Source organism: Dreissena polymorpha, chromosome 4 (assembly GCF_020536995.1).
Source record: "Dreissena polymorpha isolate Duluth1 chromosome 4, UMN_Dpol_1.0, whole genome shotgun sequence".
In the NCBI taxonomy this organism is placed as follows: Eukaryota; Metazoa; Mollusca; class Bivalvia; order Myida; family Dreissenidae; genus Dreissena; species Dreissena polymorpha.
Window position 1 is genome coordinate 82,123,988 of NC_068358.1, and position 17,377 is coordinate 82,141,364.

General features: G+C 36.8%; 1 protein-coding gene across 10 annotated transcripts in view; it reads left to right on the forward strand.

Annotated features, from left to right (window-relative positions):
• The window catches only part of LOC127877090 (zinc finger RNA-binding protein-like), a 38,476-nt gene extending 21,933 nt beyond the window's left edge, over nucleotides 1-16,543 (forward strand). For 7 of the 10 annotated variants that reach the window (XM_052422722.1, XM_052422725.1, XM_052422724.1 and 4 more), the window contains 14 exons: nucleotides 656-712; nucleotides 2,212-2,354; nucleotides 3,434-3,561; nucleotides 4,002-4,116; nucleotides 4,577-4,737; nucleotides 5,010-5,150; nucleotides 5,415-5,619; nucleotides 5,866-6,004; nucleotides 7,135-7,232; nucleotides 8,984-9,079; nucleotides 12,744-12,855; nucleotides 13,733-13,830; nucleotides 14,524-14,674; nucleotides 15,428-16,543. In XM_052422722.1, coding sequence (XP_052278682.1) covers nucleotides 656-712; nucleotides 2,212-2,354; nucleotides 3,434-3,561; nucleotides 4,002-4,116; nucleotides 4,577-4,737; nucleotides 5,010-5,150; nucleotides 5,415-5,619; nucleotides 5,866-6,004; nucleotides 7,135-7,232; nucleotides 8,984-9,079; nucleotides 12,744-12,855; nucleotides 13,733-13,830; nucleotides 14,524-14,674; nucleotides 15,428-15,471 — 1,688 coding nt within the window. In that variant the 3' untranslated portion in view covers nucleotides 15,472-16,543. Of the gene's footprint in view, nucleotides 1-655; nucleotides 713-2,211; nucleotides 2,355-3,433; nucleotides 3,562-4,001; nucleotides 4,117-4,576; nucleotides 4,738-5,009; nucleotides 5,151-5,414; nucleotides 5,620-5,865; nucleotides 6,005-7,134; nucleotides 7,233-8,983; nucleotides 9,080-12,743; nucleotides 12,856-13,732; nucleotides 13,831-14,523; nucleotides 14,675-15,427 lie in introns of those variants that run through there. The other 3 variants (XM_052422726.1, XM_052422723.1, XR_008048245.1) reach the window with 3 other exon arrangements.
• Nucleotides 16,544-17,377: the final 834 nt, after the last annotated feature.

A 17,377-nucleotide genomic window follows, 5' to 3' on the forward strand; every position in this document is an offset into this window, starting at 1 on the left:
AAATATGTAGATGGTGCAACCATGAGCTGTTGTTAACCACTGAAACATTTTACTCATACTTCCATTCAGTCTATCAGTACCTAATATGATGTAGCCAATTGTTTTCAATTAATCTGTTGCCAAACTTAAATGTACAATTGCCTCATATTTTCACACACAAAAAACAACCCTGATGGCGCTAAAAGTTTGTTTGGTTTTTCTCCCCTACTGGTGAAACCGGAGGGGACTAACGGTTTGCGCTCTGTGTGTCAGTCTGTCTGTCTGTCTGTCAGTCCGTCACACTTTTCTGGATCCTGCGATAACTTAAAAAGTTCTTCATATTTTTTCATGAAAATTGAAACATGGACAGATGGCAATAAGGAGATTATGCACGTCAATTCATTTTGTTCCTAAGTCAAAAATGGTGGTTGCTATGGCAACAAATTTAAAAAATAATAATAAAAAAATTCTGACAATGGTGGAGTTTCACCGGTAGGGGACAAAATTGCTTGGCAATCTCTTGTTTGAAACAAAGTCCACCTGCTTTCCATGTAACTATTTCATTTATTGTGTAAGATTTATTCATGCATTTTGACTGAACTGTATATTTTAAAATGAGAATATTAAATTGTATTTGTGAAGATGCTCAATACTTAACCTTTTGTATTTCACTTAGCTGATGACGATGATGGGCCGCTTAACATTCTTGGAGAGAAGGATGTGGCACCAGTTGGTGAGTGATTTCTTACGTCGGTCATTGACACCTTCAGGTTGCACGATATTTGTGTTTTATTAATTTGGAAACAAAGCCTTGCAAACTGGCATGACCCGAAACCTCAAACATATTAGGCAACATGTGAACTTGCCCACCTAAATATTTTGGTTAATCTTTTTCCAACATTAGTGGAGTTTTCAAACAAAAGTGGTATGTGGGGGCAGTGTCTGCTTTGCACTCATTTCTAGTTTGACTTATGTCAAATGAAACTCAATAAGTTTTGCTATTTTAGGGCTTGAACTTTACAAACATATAAACCATATGTAAATAATGTGCGCCCTCATATGTTGGTTTAGATATTTTTGACACAAGTTAAGTTGCAGTTTCTTTTTATACAAATCATTACATTTTTATGTCCCCCACTATAGTAGTGGGGGACATATTGTTTTTGCCCTGCCTGTCTGTTGGTCTGTTTGGGCCAACTTTAACATTTTGCAATAACTTTTGCTACATTGAAGATAGCAACTTCATATTTGGCATGCATGTGTATCTCATGAAGCTGCACATTTTGAATGGTGAAAGGTCAAGGTCAAGGTCATCCTTCAAGGTCAGAGGTCAAATATATGTGGCCCAAATCGCTTATTTTATAAATACTTTTGCAATATTGAAGATAGCAACTTGATATTTGGCATGGATGTGCATCTCATGGAGCTGCACATTTTGAGTGGTGAAAGGTCAAGGTCATCCTTCAAGGTCAGAGGTCAAATATATGTGGCCGAAATCGCTTATTTTATTAATACTTTTGCAATATTGAAGATAGCAATTTGATATTTGGCATGCATGTGTATCTCATGGAGCTTCACATTTTGAGTGGTGAAAGGTCAAGGTCATCCTTCACAAGGTCAAGGTCATCCTACAAGGTCAAACGTCATATAGGGGGACATTGTGTTTCACAAACACATCTTGTTTAAGTTGTGTCGCCCATGACTAAGAAAATATTGTTTTGGGCTAGGGCTGAAACATAACAAACATATTGACTACTATTTGAAGTTACCCATCTCAATATCCATATTTTTGTTTGGATGGTTTCTTAACTTAAGTTTTGGCCTATTTTATAGCCCCAAATTACATTATGTAACTAATGGTGTGTTTCTTCCAGAGGGCTGAAACTGAAACTCAACAAACGTATAAACCAACATGTGATCTTGTGAACCAGTATATTTTGGTTCAGATTTTTCCAACTTAGTGAGGTTTCCAAGCAAAATCAGATTTGGGGTAATGTGCGTCCTATAGACACATGTTTTTTTTTAGCTCTGCTGTCATAGCCAACTCGTCGTGTTGTCCTGCTCAGACATATGTAGACAATATTTTGAGTCTGGAATGCAAGACTTCGAGCAAGCCCTGTCCAAAATGTACCAATACTTGGGTGATAGACTTTTGCCAATTTTTATCCCTACTTTAAACTGAATCTGTTCTTGTACATGTTGCCTTTAGCATTCGCTACTTCCACTCTTTAGGCCACGAGTACATTGAGGAGATCAAGAATGATGCCACGGGCAAGATCATCAGCTTCAACTGCAAGCTGTGTGAGTGCAAGTTCAATGACCCCAATGCAAAGGACATGCACATGAAGGGGCGTCGACACAGGCTTCAGTACAAGGTAATTGACTGTTTTGACTTCATTGGTGATGCTTGCAACTTATACATATTGAGTTTTAACGTCTCGTTCATAAATAGCTTCAAGTTTTGATTGATAAATATCTCATCATAGTAGCTGGAATTTAAGAAGCATTAATGTAGCAAAATTCTTGTTTACCAGAACTTGAGTTTGTTGTTCTTATGCCCCCCGTAGGGTGGCATATAGCAGTTGAACTGTCCGTCAGTATGTCGGTATGTGTGTATGTCAGTCTGTCCGTCCGTCCGTCAGAAAACTTTAATGGCCATAACTTTTTCAATATTGAAGATAGCAACTTGAAATTTGGCATGCATGTGCATCTCACGGAGCTTCAAATTTTGAGTTGTGAAAGGTCAAGGTCATCCTTCAAGGTCAAATGTCTAATATATGGCGTCTGTCCGTCAAAAACTTAAACATTTGCCATAACTTTTTCAATATTGAAGATAGCAACTTGATATTTGGCATGCATGTGAATCTCACGGAGCTGCACATTTTGAGTGGTGACAGGTGAAGGTCAAGGTCATCCTTCAAGGTCAAATGTCTAATATATGGCGTCTGTCCATTTGTCCAAAAACTTTAATATTGGCCATAACTTTTTCACTATTTAAGATAGCAACTTGATATTTGGCATGCATGTGTATCTCATGGAGCTGCACATTTTGAGTGGTTAAAGATGAAGGTCAAGGTCAAATGTCAAATATATGGCATCTGTCCGTATTTCCGAAAATTTTAACATGGCCCATAACTTTTTCAATATTGAAGATAGCAACTTGATATTTGGCATGCATGTGTATCTCATGAAGCTGAACATTTTGAGTCGTGGAAGTTCAAGGTCAAGGACATCCTTTAAGGTCAAAGGTCAACAAAAAATAATGCATTAATAATTTTGCCGTCATAATGAACCATGGATGTACTACAAATAATAATGTTGAATTAAAATGTATCATTTGTTTACTTGAACACTTTTAACAGTTTTGCAATGAGCACACGCTTTTTGATGAATAAAGCAAATACAAAAATATTGAATGTGTGATATAATGGCTTTCGGGATTTTGACAATGCAGAAAAAGGTGGACCCAAGTCTCCAGGTTGAGATCAAGCCAAGCATCCGTGTGCGCAAGATCCAAGAGGAGAAGCTGCGAAGGCAGGCTGCGAAGGAGGAGTTCTGGAGGAGGAAGGAGCAAGAACAGAGGTAGGGAGATGCCTGAGTGAGAGCCGTGTCATTAAAAAATGGATCTTACACCAAATACGGACACTGTAGCTCCTTATCAGTTTGCAAGATTATTAGGTTTAATGTAGCTCAAGGTTTCATGGCCTGATAAGCAGACAGGGAAGCTCCTGATCTTGCGGCTTAAATGCAAGGTGGTCTGGAGCCAAGCTGGTGGCAAATGGCATAAGACCAATTTCGCACAATATGCCTTATATTGAAATGAGTCTCACCTTAAAAGAGGAAAATCTAACTGTAGTATGTTAGAATAGACTGCGTTCCAAGCAATAAGATCAAAAGTACTAAAAAGTAAGGACAAGTGTAGGTAGATAAACTGTTTGTGGTGACTGATTTACTGTTGAAAACAAGGAAAAATCCTCAAGAACAACGAAACAAACATACTTGATCTCTGTTTTTTGTTGTAGGATGGAGGAGGAGTACTACTGGGAGGAGAGGCGTCGCTACCAGGAGATGGAGATGTATGAGTGGCACCGTATGGGCCGCCCTGGCATGCCCCCGCCAAGATTTGGACCCGCCCCTGTGAGTACATTGTGCACTTTGTAAGGCCAGTGATAAACGTTAAGGGCGCAGTTGCTCAAAGCTTTAAATGTCCATTGAAGCTAACAGAAGTGAACCTTTTGATCAAATAATTTGCATAAATGTAATGGTTATTTGTGTGTTTATGCGTCCAGTATTATATGTTGGCTTGCATACTTGTTCAATTTTACATAGTATTAGACAAAACACAGTAAAATAATCTGATAACATAAGTTATGTCTTTTTATCAACCCTTAAAAGTGGCCTGCTTGCATCCATTCTGGTGTCCATATCCTGAAATCTCTGAAGAAGAAAGGAAAAAGTGAATTATAGCAATGTAAACTTTGTTATAGTGGAACTGTTCTACATAAAAAGATCAGGAACACATTTATATCAGATTTGAGTACAACTAATGTTATGTTGCAGAACTTAAAATTGATTTCCACCCTATTAACTTTTCTAGGGTATCCGTAAGCCTGATTCGTCTGATGACCGCCATGTGATGGCCAAGCATGCGTCCATCTACCCTAACGAAGAGGAGCTGCAGCATGTGCAGAACATTGTGTCTGCCTGTGAGAAGGGACTCAAACTTGTCTCAGACCATATTGCTGAGAGGTATGCGATGTGAGTGCAACAGGTTTATGTCATGTCTCATATACCAGGCTCACATTTTGATGCGCCAAGTTCCCCTCTGAACCTTGCCTTGGTGATTCACACTCACCATGCTCCGCTATATTGTATACATTTACAATGTAATTAACAACTGCTTCGAACAGAAACGATGATACTTAAACAGTTATTGTAAATAACCATTCTATCCAGCCATCAATCAACCTTACTTTTACACTCACCAGTTTACACTTGTCACTGACAACAGTCTGTTTTGCCTGTTTCAGTGATGCTAAAGCCAAGCAGGGCATAGAGGTTAAGAAAGATGTTAAGGTCCCTGTAAAGCCAGTGACCCCTGCTAAGGACACCAAGGTTGCTGCTGCTACCCCTGCTGTCCCCGCCAAGAAGGATGAGGACCACAAAGAGGGGTGAGTTACTTGGAGATTACCACCTACGTGTATTTCCAAACGATATTATGATCTTAATACAGGGTTAGTGACCGATTGTGTAGAACATATGCACAACAACTTTTCACAGGTACACGTGTTTAGGATTTTATTTCTACTTAAATTCACCATATTTCCCCAATTAGATTTTCCAAATCTCTTTTTCTTATCAACCTGATACATATAAAACTTATTGCTGAGATGTTTGTGTATCCTACAGTCAGTACACCTGGCTGTTCTCACCAGGAATTTTGCCTCCTTTTCCAGCAAGAAGGAGGATGACTCTGCGGCCCCACCTCGGGTTCTCAAGGGTGTGATGAGGGTGGGAGTGCTTGCCAAGGGGCTTCTCCTGCATGGGGACCTCAACGTTCACCTGGTGGTGCTCTGCTCTGAGAAGCCTACGCGTACACTGTTGGAGCGCGTGGCTGACGGGCTGCCTAAACAGCTGGCGGTGAGTGGATTTTACAAAATGGAGCTCAGAGGTGACAAAATATTATGTGAGAAAAATTTGCATTGTGCAATAAGAGTTTGGAGTTGACAAAATATTCTGTTGAAAGAACTTGCATTTTGTCCAAAAAAAAAATGAAATAAAAATTAAGAAAAGGTTACAATACCTAAAACCTTGACAAAATTTAAATGTAGGATGATTGCTTATTTTGATCAGTGGACAATAAACAACACATTTCATCCATTCCAGACCTGCACTGAAGAGAAGTATGATGTGAAACGCTGTGTTGAGGAGGCAGCCATTGTTGTGACCAATAGCTCAGAGCCTCACGTGTCCTGTACCATTACCTTGACGTCACCCATCATGAGAGAGAGCGCCGAGGGGGGAGGTATGAACTGGGTTACCGGGTCAAGGTCTTGTATTTGTGTAGATCAAATATTGTGTTAACAGTTCCTTTTGGAGCATTCTTTGATCAAAGAATGACATGACTTGTGCAGAGTAATGCTAAGATTTTGGCATTTCATAGAGTGTTCATGGCTTAATGTTCCTGAGTAATGATTTCTTTTGGTACTTCAATATATATGCATACTGATTAGACTTTAAATTTTGGTTATCTATATATAATAACAACATGTCATGATCAGTCTACTCGAAAACAGGATGATTTAAGAAGTTAACCCAGAATATGAATGTAAAGTTGAAGGCTTTTACAGAATGTTTGTTCATGAAATGTTTATATGTAATATTTTATGTGCAACGTGTAAAGATTTGCTCTGATCTTATTGAATTTCATGCCAACATACGTTGTGAAGCCTTCTCTTTCAAGTCAGGTTCGAGCCCGGGTGTGGTATAGATGGATTTTTGACCATCGCTTAGGCTCTCAGTTGACCTGGGGATGCTTTGCACTATACAGGCCTACCTTTTGGTTCCTGGGTTCAATAGTTTGGTTGATATGTTGCATCCAAGAAGAAAAATCATTTAAATGCTAAATTGCTGTGGAGTTAAAGATTTCATCTCCTTGTGAAACTCTGCATATAACTTAGTACTTGAAAGCTTTTCATTTATTCTTTTGATTTAAGTAATTTGATTTCTTTTTTCCTTTCTATACATGTTAGCACAAAGCACTGACTTTTTGCACCTTTTTCTTTTTGGTAATGGGCATCCAATGCTACAAACTAACATATTTCTAGCTCTGTAATATAGTGTCATAGTTCAGTCATGCTCATGTAATCATATAATATAATGATTGATTAGAAATCTCTTCAATTAAAAAGATTTTTTTAAATTTATCCAGGTATCAGCAGCTTAAAAAAGCAGTATTATATTTTTAGAAATTTCTTTGATAAGAACATAGTTTTAAAAAGTCACATAGATCTATTAGCTACCTCTATGCAGAGCGTCCCTTGAGTCAAGGTAACGACACGAGCTTGGCCAGGCCTGGGTTGTTGCCTTAGAAATGAGAGCCTGGTTGCAAATGATCAAACACCCATGCAGCAACCTGTATGTTTGCTATAACAGAGTCATCAGCAGTTACTGTGAAAGACCCTCCAGATGTTTTGGATAGGCACAAATGCCTTGATGCCCTAGCTGCCCTTCGACATGCAAAATGGTTCCAGGTTTAGTAACCACTTTTATACTACTTTTCAGCCTTATGATATTATATATGTGGTATATTTATTTTACTACATTTATTACGTATGTATTTCATTGGTATGAATGATCAATCTTATGTTTGATTTATATTTGCATATATGTATTCTCCTGACCCAGCAACCTTATATACAATAGCCTGGACTTGGGCATATAGCTCATGTGTCTATATGGTTCCTCTAGCTTGACTCATGTCCATGACTATTGTGTATCAGGTTTTTTTCCCGTTGGCCCTTAGTTATATGATGTCTTAGTTCTCTGACACAATTTGTCATTCTTGTTTTATTATCTGATTTAGTATTCTAACATGGTTCTCATACATTTTGGTAAGGATGTTGAAATTCTGTAAGTGTTGGTCAGAGATCTAAAGTGCTCTATACCTACAATTAATCATCAAACTGACCGTGTAATGGCCAGGTATGTTAGGTTTTTTTTCAGATTTTATAGTGTACTTATTTGATGATTGAATGTACAGTATGGTTGCTGGCTTGGTGGAACATGGAACAGTTCTAACAATTGGGGAATTCAAATATGGTGTTTCAGTTGCTCTCAATTGTTTAACAAGATTGTGTCACTTGCAAATAACATATAATTGTTATTACACTGTTTCTTATGGATTTCCACCATGGGTGACAAACACAAGGCACACGTTGATTCTAGAGCATGAAAGAACATGCTTGATAGCACCAGACATTTCCATACAGACAAGCAAAAAATACAATTTTAATAAGAATACCCAGTAATTTATCTTCTTGAAATGAACTCATTATTAGCAACTCTGGCAATGAACTCATTTTTAGCAATTGTTCCATGGAGTGAAAGGAGGGCAGGCCTGTTTGGGGTACAAGATTGATCATTGATCGTGTCACATGAGGCTGGAAAGTTGATGAATGCACTGTGTCCGGGGGAGTGTCAGCTTGCCCCAAGTACCTACTTGGTGGAGGCTGGCATCCCGGCAAACCCTCTGTACATAATTCTCTGTCAGGAATCTGGACTCAATGCGTAGGCAATACATGCACTCACCTTGAAATCAAAACAACTGAGGTTAGGCTGGTGTATCCTAAGGGAAATGTGGTTTCGAAAATTAAGGTAGTTTGTTTTCCAAAGAAATGGGGCATGTATTTTTACATTTAAGATATACCCACTTTGATTAGATATGTTGGATTTAATGTTTGAAGAAAGAAATTTTGTTAATGGGTTTAGAGATTTGTCATATTTTGAAGTAAAAAAACATCAAAAGATACATTGGTGTGCAAACATTTTCTTTTACATACAGAATTTTGCTACCAAACTCTCAAAAGTGTTAAACTTTTGAATAATTGCCAGTATGATAAATGACATTAATCATATCTTAAAAAAAGATAACATTTGGTAATTGAATTGGATCCAAGTTGGTTATTTTTTAGTACACCATTATTTTCAATTGTGTTTTATCCTATGATTTTGAAGACCAACTGCCATAGGATTGCAACATGAAACATAAACCAGGTTTTATATCCATGATAAGATTCTTTGTGTGTCCAAAGTTTTACCTAAGTTTCCTTTCTAGGTAAGTATGAATCATTCATTTATTTATTTTACTCATCTTCCAGTTGGCAGTTGAATCTTTCATGTTAAGGATCGAACATGTACCCATAGTGATGACTCCAGATTCTTGATATATAACCCGTCTTATATGTTGCACATGTAAAGCATGCTACTCTCCCATTTTGTGCAGGCTAGGGCCAATGGTTTGCAGTCGTGCGTCATTGTTATCCGTATTCTACGAGACCTGTGCCAGCGCGTTCCCACCTGGACACCACTCAATGAATGGGTATGTATCAGGCTGTGGCTGCATCATGGACTCCTGGATAAGTTAATATGTTCTGTAAAAAGATTTAGCATGTTTACATGTACACTTCAACACCATTATTTCGAACACCGATAAATCCGAAGTCACCATTATTTCGAAGTATTTTTCCGGTCCTGATTTTGGTTCTTCTTTGTTTAATGTAAAATTTCATTGTTAATCCGAACTTCGTTAAAATGAACAAATCATTAATTTGAAGTGATTCTGTCGGTCCCAACACTAATTCGCACCTAATCATCAATCTGTAATCCGAAGTCAAAGCTGCAAAACGCTGAGCATAATTTCACACCTTTGTCGTCTGGGCGTGGCGCGTCAAAAGCTGATAATTACACCTTTGTCGTCTGCGCGTAGCGTGTTAATTTTATAATGTCATCAAAAGCTGATAATTACTATTTATGTAGTTTTGCATTCTTTAGTAACAAATCAACGTGTCACTTTAGGTCTGAGTAAATGTGGTCCAATGAAATTCATCTTATATAAACTCTACCTTCTGCGAGAAAAAACGGGCAGAAGTGAGTTCTTCAATGTCCTTGACAAATTGGAGAAATATGTTACACACAACCAGTTAAGTGCTGTTAAGGCCAGTGTTCAGAGAGACATCGCGTCTTATTAACAAAAAAATGTTAATTCATTTCGAAATTGTATTCATCTGTATTTACATGTATGACAATTTGTGCTATTTTTTATATTTTATATGGTCTGATAATTTGTGCTATTCATTATATTTAATATGCTCTGATAATTAGTGCATTCATTCATTATATTTACCGTAAATCCACGAATATAATACCCCCTCGTGCATAATAAGCAACCCCGAGTTTGGTCAAAATTTATCTGTAAAAATTGAAAATCCAAGTAAAATATGCACTAAAAAAATTAGTGTCCGAAATCGGCCATTTCCGAAAACTGTGTCAATATATTTTTGTGTTGTAAAAATAGCAAATCAATTTGGTGTTGTCAACTATTTGTTACCCCGGTATATTGATCAGGATGTGTTATAGTGCTGTTGTTATGACAGTTGCATAATAAATATCTCTGTCTATTGTTGATATTACCATTGATTGTTACCAATAACACACAGGCCCCTTGCTGACATCCGGGTCAAGCAGTCATAATTACAAAAGAAAGAAGCAGAGACGCTGTTTTTTGTTTTCACATTTAATTCAATTTGACAATATTCGGGACGATAATAATTATAATAATAATAAAGTAATAAGAAGACAAAATGGTTACTTCCTTTTTAACCAGGTTTTCCGAAGGAAAAAACTGGTTATTAGATTGGCGAATGCAGGGCGGGCTGGCTGGCTGGCGGGCTGGCGGAATAAGCTTGTCCGGGCCATAACTATGTCGTTCATTGTCAGATTTTAAAATCATTTGGCACATTTGTTCACCATCATTGGACGGTGTGTCGCGCGAAATAATTACGTCGATATCTCCAAGGTCAAGGTCACACTTTGAGTTCAAAGGTCAAAAATGGCCATAAATGAGCTTGTCCGAGCCATAACTATGTCGTTCATCGTCAGATTTTAAAATCATTTGGCACATTTGTTCACCATCATTGGACGGTGTGTCGCGCGAAATAATTACGTCGATATCTCCAAGGTCAAGGTCACACTTTGAGTTCAAAGGTCAAAAATGGCCATAAATGAGCTTGTCCTGGCCATAACTATGTCATTCATTGTGAGATTTTAAAATCATTTGGCACATTTGTTCACCATCATGGGACGGTGTGTCCCACGAAAGAATCACGTCAATATCTCCAATGTCAAGGTCGCCACGACTAAAAATAGATTTAAAAAAAAAAAAAACTTACAAAGGGGGTTAATTTTTTTTGGTCATTTCAAAAGTTCAGTTTGAGTTTTCTCCCTTTATCAGATTTTTTTTTCACAATGAAAACCTGGTTTTGTGACAATTTTGTCCCTTGTTTATAGTTGTCTAGAGGAATTACTTTTTCTTTTTTCGAGTTACAAACTCGATACTTTAATATAACTTAAAATACAATTAAACCGCTCGTGTTTTTCATGATCTCTTTAATTAAAATACGCTGCTGTCATTAAGGCTAGTTTGGGAGTAATAAACAAATTAATTATCACCTTTCAATTTAATTCGGCAATCGGCAGACAGGTGTAATAGACTCTATTAGGATCATAAAACTAATTATTTAATTACCACTCTTTACTTCAGATATGGTGAATATGCGGTAGAAAGATAAATAGTGGTCAGCTAAGAAATATTTATTTAAGGGTATTGTCAGTTTGTTTTTTTTTCATTTGCTAATCTCTTTATACGACTTAGCGTCCAGTCGCTATTTTGTAGGCAGAGGACAATATAACTGTGTATTCAAAGTATACAGTGTCTGCGCATGGATGACTCAATATTATCCGATAGCTCCTCCTGTTCTCACGTTTCATTCGACAACGTCATTTCATGTGTAAGCGAGCTCAATGTTGATTGGTCAGCTACCATGCGCACTTCAATAACAATAAGGTCAAGCGATGTCTCATAATCGGGTACAGACCAGGTTTCGTTTACTGTTCGAATTGCGAACACTTTCATTAAAACAAAGACAAATATAGAAAACCTGTCCGATATAAATGGCGGATGTTTTCAATGAAATTTTACTAGATTTTCACATTTTCACAAATAAGATTTTTATTGAGCCAAATTCTCAATATTTTCGCAAATGACTCAAATGGCGAACGACAGCGCAAGACCTGTTGCACCCCTTTGATGTAATGGTGTAGTTCAAAATGGCTGCCACGGAGCGAATAACAGCGATTAAGTTGAAAATTTGCACAGGAAAAATTTTGTTCTGCTCTAAATTCGTATATTATACGCACCCCCTACTTGAAGAAAAAATCGGCAGGTAAAAAAGTGCGTATTATATTCGTAGATTTACGGTAATATGTTCTGTACTTAAAGAAAACATACAAACAAGAACAATAATCGTTTTATTCCTTCGTTTGTAAGTAGAAATCTATTGCAATCTGACTAGTTTACGTTTTTAAGTAAAACAATTATTAATAGTAGCGTGTAGCCGAACCATGCGAATTCCACAACGTTTGATTATTACAGAATCAAAGAAGTCGTCTGTAAAATGTTTATTTCGAATTATCGTTAATCCGAAGTTTTTTTTAACGGTTCCGACGACTTCGAAATAACGGTATAAAAAGTTTTTCTTTTAGTAATTTGTGAGATTGGGGGCTGTGTCAAACACTTAATAAATTAGAAAAAAATAGCCTATATTAAAATACTTGTTACGATCTGTTATTGCACATGATAAAGCTGTCTTCAAAGATTTTGTTTCACACTATGACTTTCTAATCTTCAAGTTTCAACATGTAAAACCAGTGCACTATCAGATTCAACATGCTGAAATATTAAGCATCATCTGGCCAATATGTTGGTGGGAGCTCTAAGGTGCTATGAATAGTATTACCTTCAAAAAAACCTTTAATGTAAAAAACATTGTGACCATTTAATGTTCCCTTGTTTAACTATAGTTTTTGTTGTCATAATCGTGCTGGAAATATGCAGGCGTTCTGAGAAACTCCAGTACAAAAAAATATTTGCAGAACGATAAGATTTTTAACCCTGTGTGTGTGTAAATATTGTATCCTGTGAGCAGGCCATGGAGCTGCTGGTAGAGAAGTGTGTGAGCAGTGCCCCTGCCCCCCTCAGTCCGGGCGACGCCCTCAGACGCCTCTTTGAGTGCATCGCATCAGGTGTCCTCCTGCCTGGTGAGTATGCCTATGTAATTACCTAATAAGGGCTGAAAGACTGGCATGTCTCGGGTGAAACGCCCTCTTGAATGTTTATAGTAAAACCTTACATTTGTTCTTATACTGTCTCATGCCAAGTCTGTGTCATACGGGGTAAAAAAAACTAGATAAAAACTACCGTTATTACACAAACAATTCCAAATTTAGACAACACAGGTAAGTTTTTTTACATGTCTTAGTTGAGTGACCTCTTGTTGTGTTGAAGCAACTGACTGGCGGGTTTGTCTGTGTCATATGTGTTATTTGGGGCATCAGTGTCTGTGACTCATCTATTGTCTATGACTGACACATCTAGTTTTGTATTAAATATGCAGAAAGTGATAAATGATGATAGATAAGGGTTATTGGAAGTGATATAATAATTATAATAATTAATAGCTTGAAGGAGAATAGTTCTTGTTATGTGGCCTTAATTTCATCTGAGAGAGAAACTGTTTTCCCTGAATATTGAATCTTGGCTTACCCTTGTGAATTTGCTTGTGAGCTGCAAAAAGGGATATTCCGTTTTAATGTTAGTTATCAACATAAAGATGGTTTGCTATCTCTATTGTTTTATGATGTTGAAATAATTCCTCATACAGTATTATATTGGATAGTTTGATGTGTGAAAAATATAGGATCCATACCTTGTGCGGCTACCTTGCCTTCTTCATGTCCACTACTTCATGGATATGAATAAGGAGATTCACATGAGCTATTTGTCTCTAAACTATAGTCTGGGCTCTTAGATATTCAGAGAAAAAAAGCACAAATTAAGATAACATTTCCCATAAAGAGGCTCATTGAGTGTGTGTCTTAAATTAATTGACATTGCATCTTAGTACTGTTGTTCCAGGAGGCCCAGGGCTGTTGGACCCTTGTGAGAAAGACCCCATGGACGCTGCGGCTGGCCTTAGCAACCAGGAACGTGAGGACATCACTGCCTCCGCACAGGTAGGACTGTCCCTTAACCCTGCCCGCTCTAAGGCAAAGTGAAAATCACTATATTCAACAATCATAAAACCAGAAAAGCCTGCAAGTAACTCTCAGTCTGTTCAGGTGTTATGCTGTTTGCTGTTCATCAGTATCTTAGGGTTGGAATGAAGAGCTTAAAATTTGCATCAAGTAAGAGAGGTTAAGTCTTAAATTGATTTTTAAGGGACTTCCCGCTCGTCAAAGTGTGCATCTGAGTTGTAAAGGGTATGGCTGTTCATACAGTGGTGTTTTTTTTTTCCCAGTTATGTTTTTTCCTAATTTAAGATATAAAAATGTGTAGTGTATATGAGTCGTGTTCTGAGAAAACTAGGCATAATGCATGTGCGTAAAGTGTCATCCCAGATTAGCCTGTGCAGTCCGCACAGGCTAATCAGGGACGACACTTTCCGCCTAAATTTGATTTTAGCTAAGAGACTTCATCTAAACGAAAAATGTCATAAAAGTGGAAAGTGTCGTCCCTGATTAGCCTGTGGGAACTGCACAGGCTAATCTGGGACGACACTTAATGCACAAGCATTATGCTCAGTTTTACGAGAAGATCTTTCAAGCTTAACTGACATCAATTATAAGATCAATTTACTATTGAGAACTGATTGTAATCCAAATAAACGCAATCATCATAAGTTCTTATACCGGTTCCCTGTTTTGCAGCATGCCCTCAGACTAATTGCCTACAGGCAGATCCACAAGGTGCTGGGCATGGATGCTCTACCAGTCCCAAGATTCTCCCGCCGCCCGTTCAACTCCCGCAAGCGGCGTCGCACAGATAGTGCTCAGGCGGACGGTGATGGTGAAGGAACAGGTAGAGTAGGGATAGAGACTTGAATGCAGTTTCATAAGTTTGTGGAAATATATTTTGCACGGTCTTAATGATAAGGATAAAGACACTTATGCTTTGTTAATTATAATACATATTTAAATGTTGGTTGGAATGTAAATTATAATTGGTATTGTATTTTTGGGAGGATGTAAACATTTCTTTAGAATATTGTATGTACTAATAAAAAAATAATTAGAAGTTGTTGTTAAAAGTGGGGGGAAAGAGTCATTAAATAAGTTAAAGTAACTTTACTACTCAAAATCAAAAAAAAATTCGTATAATATTTCGTAAAATAAAGCTAAACAATTAAAAATCATTGTTCCTTATGGCAATTGCCGAAATTTCAATGCCAGATGTGGTGTGGTAAAATAGATGTTTGTGGATACAAAATGCTCGTTTTTATTATGGTTTTATCATGGTACCATTTTAGTGTTCGTGTGTTGTATGAATAGATATATTCGCAGGAAAATAACATGGAATTTATTGTGTCCACAAATAAATAAAAATGAGCATTTTGTATCTACAAAAATCTATGTAATCATACCACATCTAGCATTGAAATTTTGGCTATTGCTTTAAGGAGCTGATTGTTTAGGTGTTAACTTTATTTTACGAAATACTTCACAAAATTTTCGTTGATTTTGAGCGTTATAGAGACTTAAAGTAAAATAATTCTTATGCATGGTTATATTCACTCAGTGAATGGTTATATTCACTATATTCTTGTTATTGCAGCTGCAGAAAAGAAAGACAAGAAAGAAGATGAGAGCATGAATTGATCAGCTAGCAAGAAAGATGATAATTTGCCCTTCTAGTGTGTGTGCATTTAAAAAAAAAAAATACAGTTGACGATGCTGGATTTGTGGATGTGTTTTTGAGTATTAAATGTAAGTTGGTAGCAAAAAAGTTTTGTAATTCATATTGATATGATATGTGTGTCAAGGTTTTGAAAATATTTTTAGTAATAAAAATGTAAATTGTGCTTACTTAGATGTGTGAAACATTGATTTATGATATATTATAAGAATCATTTGTATGCCATTTTTGTTGGTCATCAGTTAATGCATGGTAAGCTCGTTTGAATTATGTGTATGCCATTTTTTTGTTGATCATCAAACATTTCTGGTCATACAATGTAGTCACATTAATCATAACTGGTATAACTGCTTTTTCCTATCAAACTATGTTCACTGAAGTCTCATGTGTACATGCCAGCCTTCAGTATTACTGGGCGTTGAACATATGTTTGTGTATTGCTGACTTTTAGTAGCCATTGTCTCATTATTTGTGTTGAATAGTGATTTAAATTGGCATATTTCTTTGGGTTATTTGTGTAATATATTTCTAACAATCCTATCACATTAGTTACAATGCTTGGTGTTTATAATGTGAAATGAGCTGTATGGTTGCTACTCTTATTACGTCGTTTTGGTACTTTCACTCATCATGTTGTTTTGACCAATCTTTCCATTTCCAGTATATGTTGTCTTATTATATGTAAATATTGTTGTAGACAGAATCTTCATAATATTAGCCTTATAACAAAAAAAAATACAAGTATTTAAAGTATTTTTTTTCAATCCAGTACTAAGTAAGCTTACGTATATTCTACCACAAAAGAAACTTTCACTTTGCTTGAAAGAACATACTGTTCTGCTTGTAAAATAGATGGTGTTAAAATATACTATTAGAATTATAAATGTGTTATTATTTAATCTACGGAGATGATCTGATCTTGATATGTAGATTTTTCTACAGCTGTAAATGTGTTTCCTAATGGTATCTTTGACTCTTTGATTCGAACTGAAAAAAAGCTGTTGTTCAGATGTAATAAAAGTTTGTGTTCAGTAATTGGTAGTTTCTTCTTTTCATCACAAGGATGAACATTATTGATTGCTTATAAAACATGATGGGTCTTCTGCCACATGCGTCCAGGGTAACACTAGATCAGTCCGCACGGTTCGGTCAGGAGCTACTATATTGGCCTTAAAGTCACGCTATCTTTCTTGGTCTTGTTAGCAGAAAGGGTAGCTCCTGACCAGATTGGTCCCATATGTCATAAGACCTTTTTTAGCGTGACTCTGTTCAAGCGGAGATAAAATGGATTTAGAACTTTAACATTTGCAATAACATTTGCTATATTTAAGATAGCAGCTTCATATTTGGCATGCATGTATCTCATGGAGTTGCACATTTTGAGTGGTGAAAGGTCAAGGTCAAATATATGGGTCAAAATCGCTCATTTAATGTTCACTTTTGCAATATTGAAGATAGCAACTTAATATTTTGCATGCATGTGTATTTCATTGAGCTACACATTTTGAGTGGTGAAAGGTCAAGGTCATCCTTCAAGATCAAAGGTCAAATATATGGGGACATAGTGTTTCACAAACACATCGCTTGTTTGTCATGTAATTCTAGGCTAGTTAAAATCGTCTCTAATTCTGCTTATGTTACAAACTAGTGCAAGATTGCGCCAACACTACGCCATTCTAAATCTGCCGAGCCTTTGGTAAAATTGTCCTACACAATTATTATGCCCCCCTTCGAAGAAGAGGGGGTATATTGTTTTGCACATGTCGGTCGGTCCGTTTGTCCACCAGATCGTTTCCGGATGATAACTTGAGAACGCTTAGTCCTAGGATCATGAAACTTCATATGTATATTGATCATGACTGGCAGATG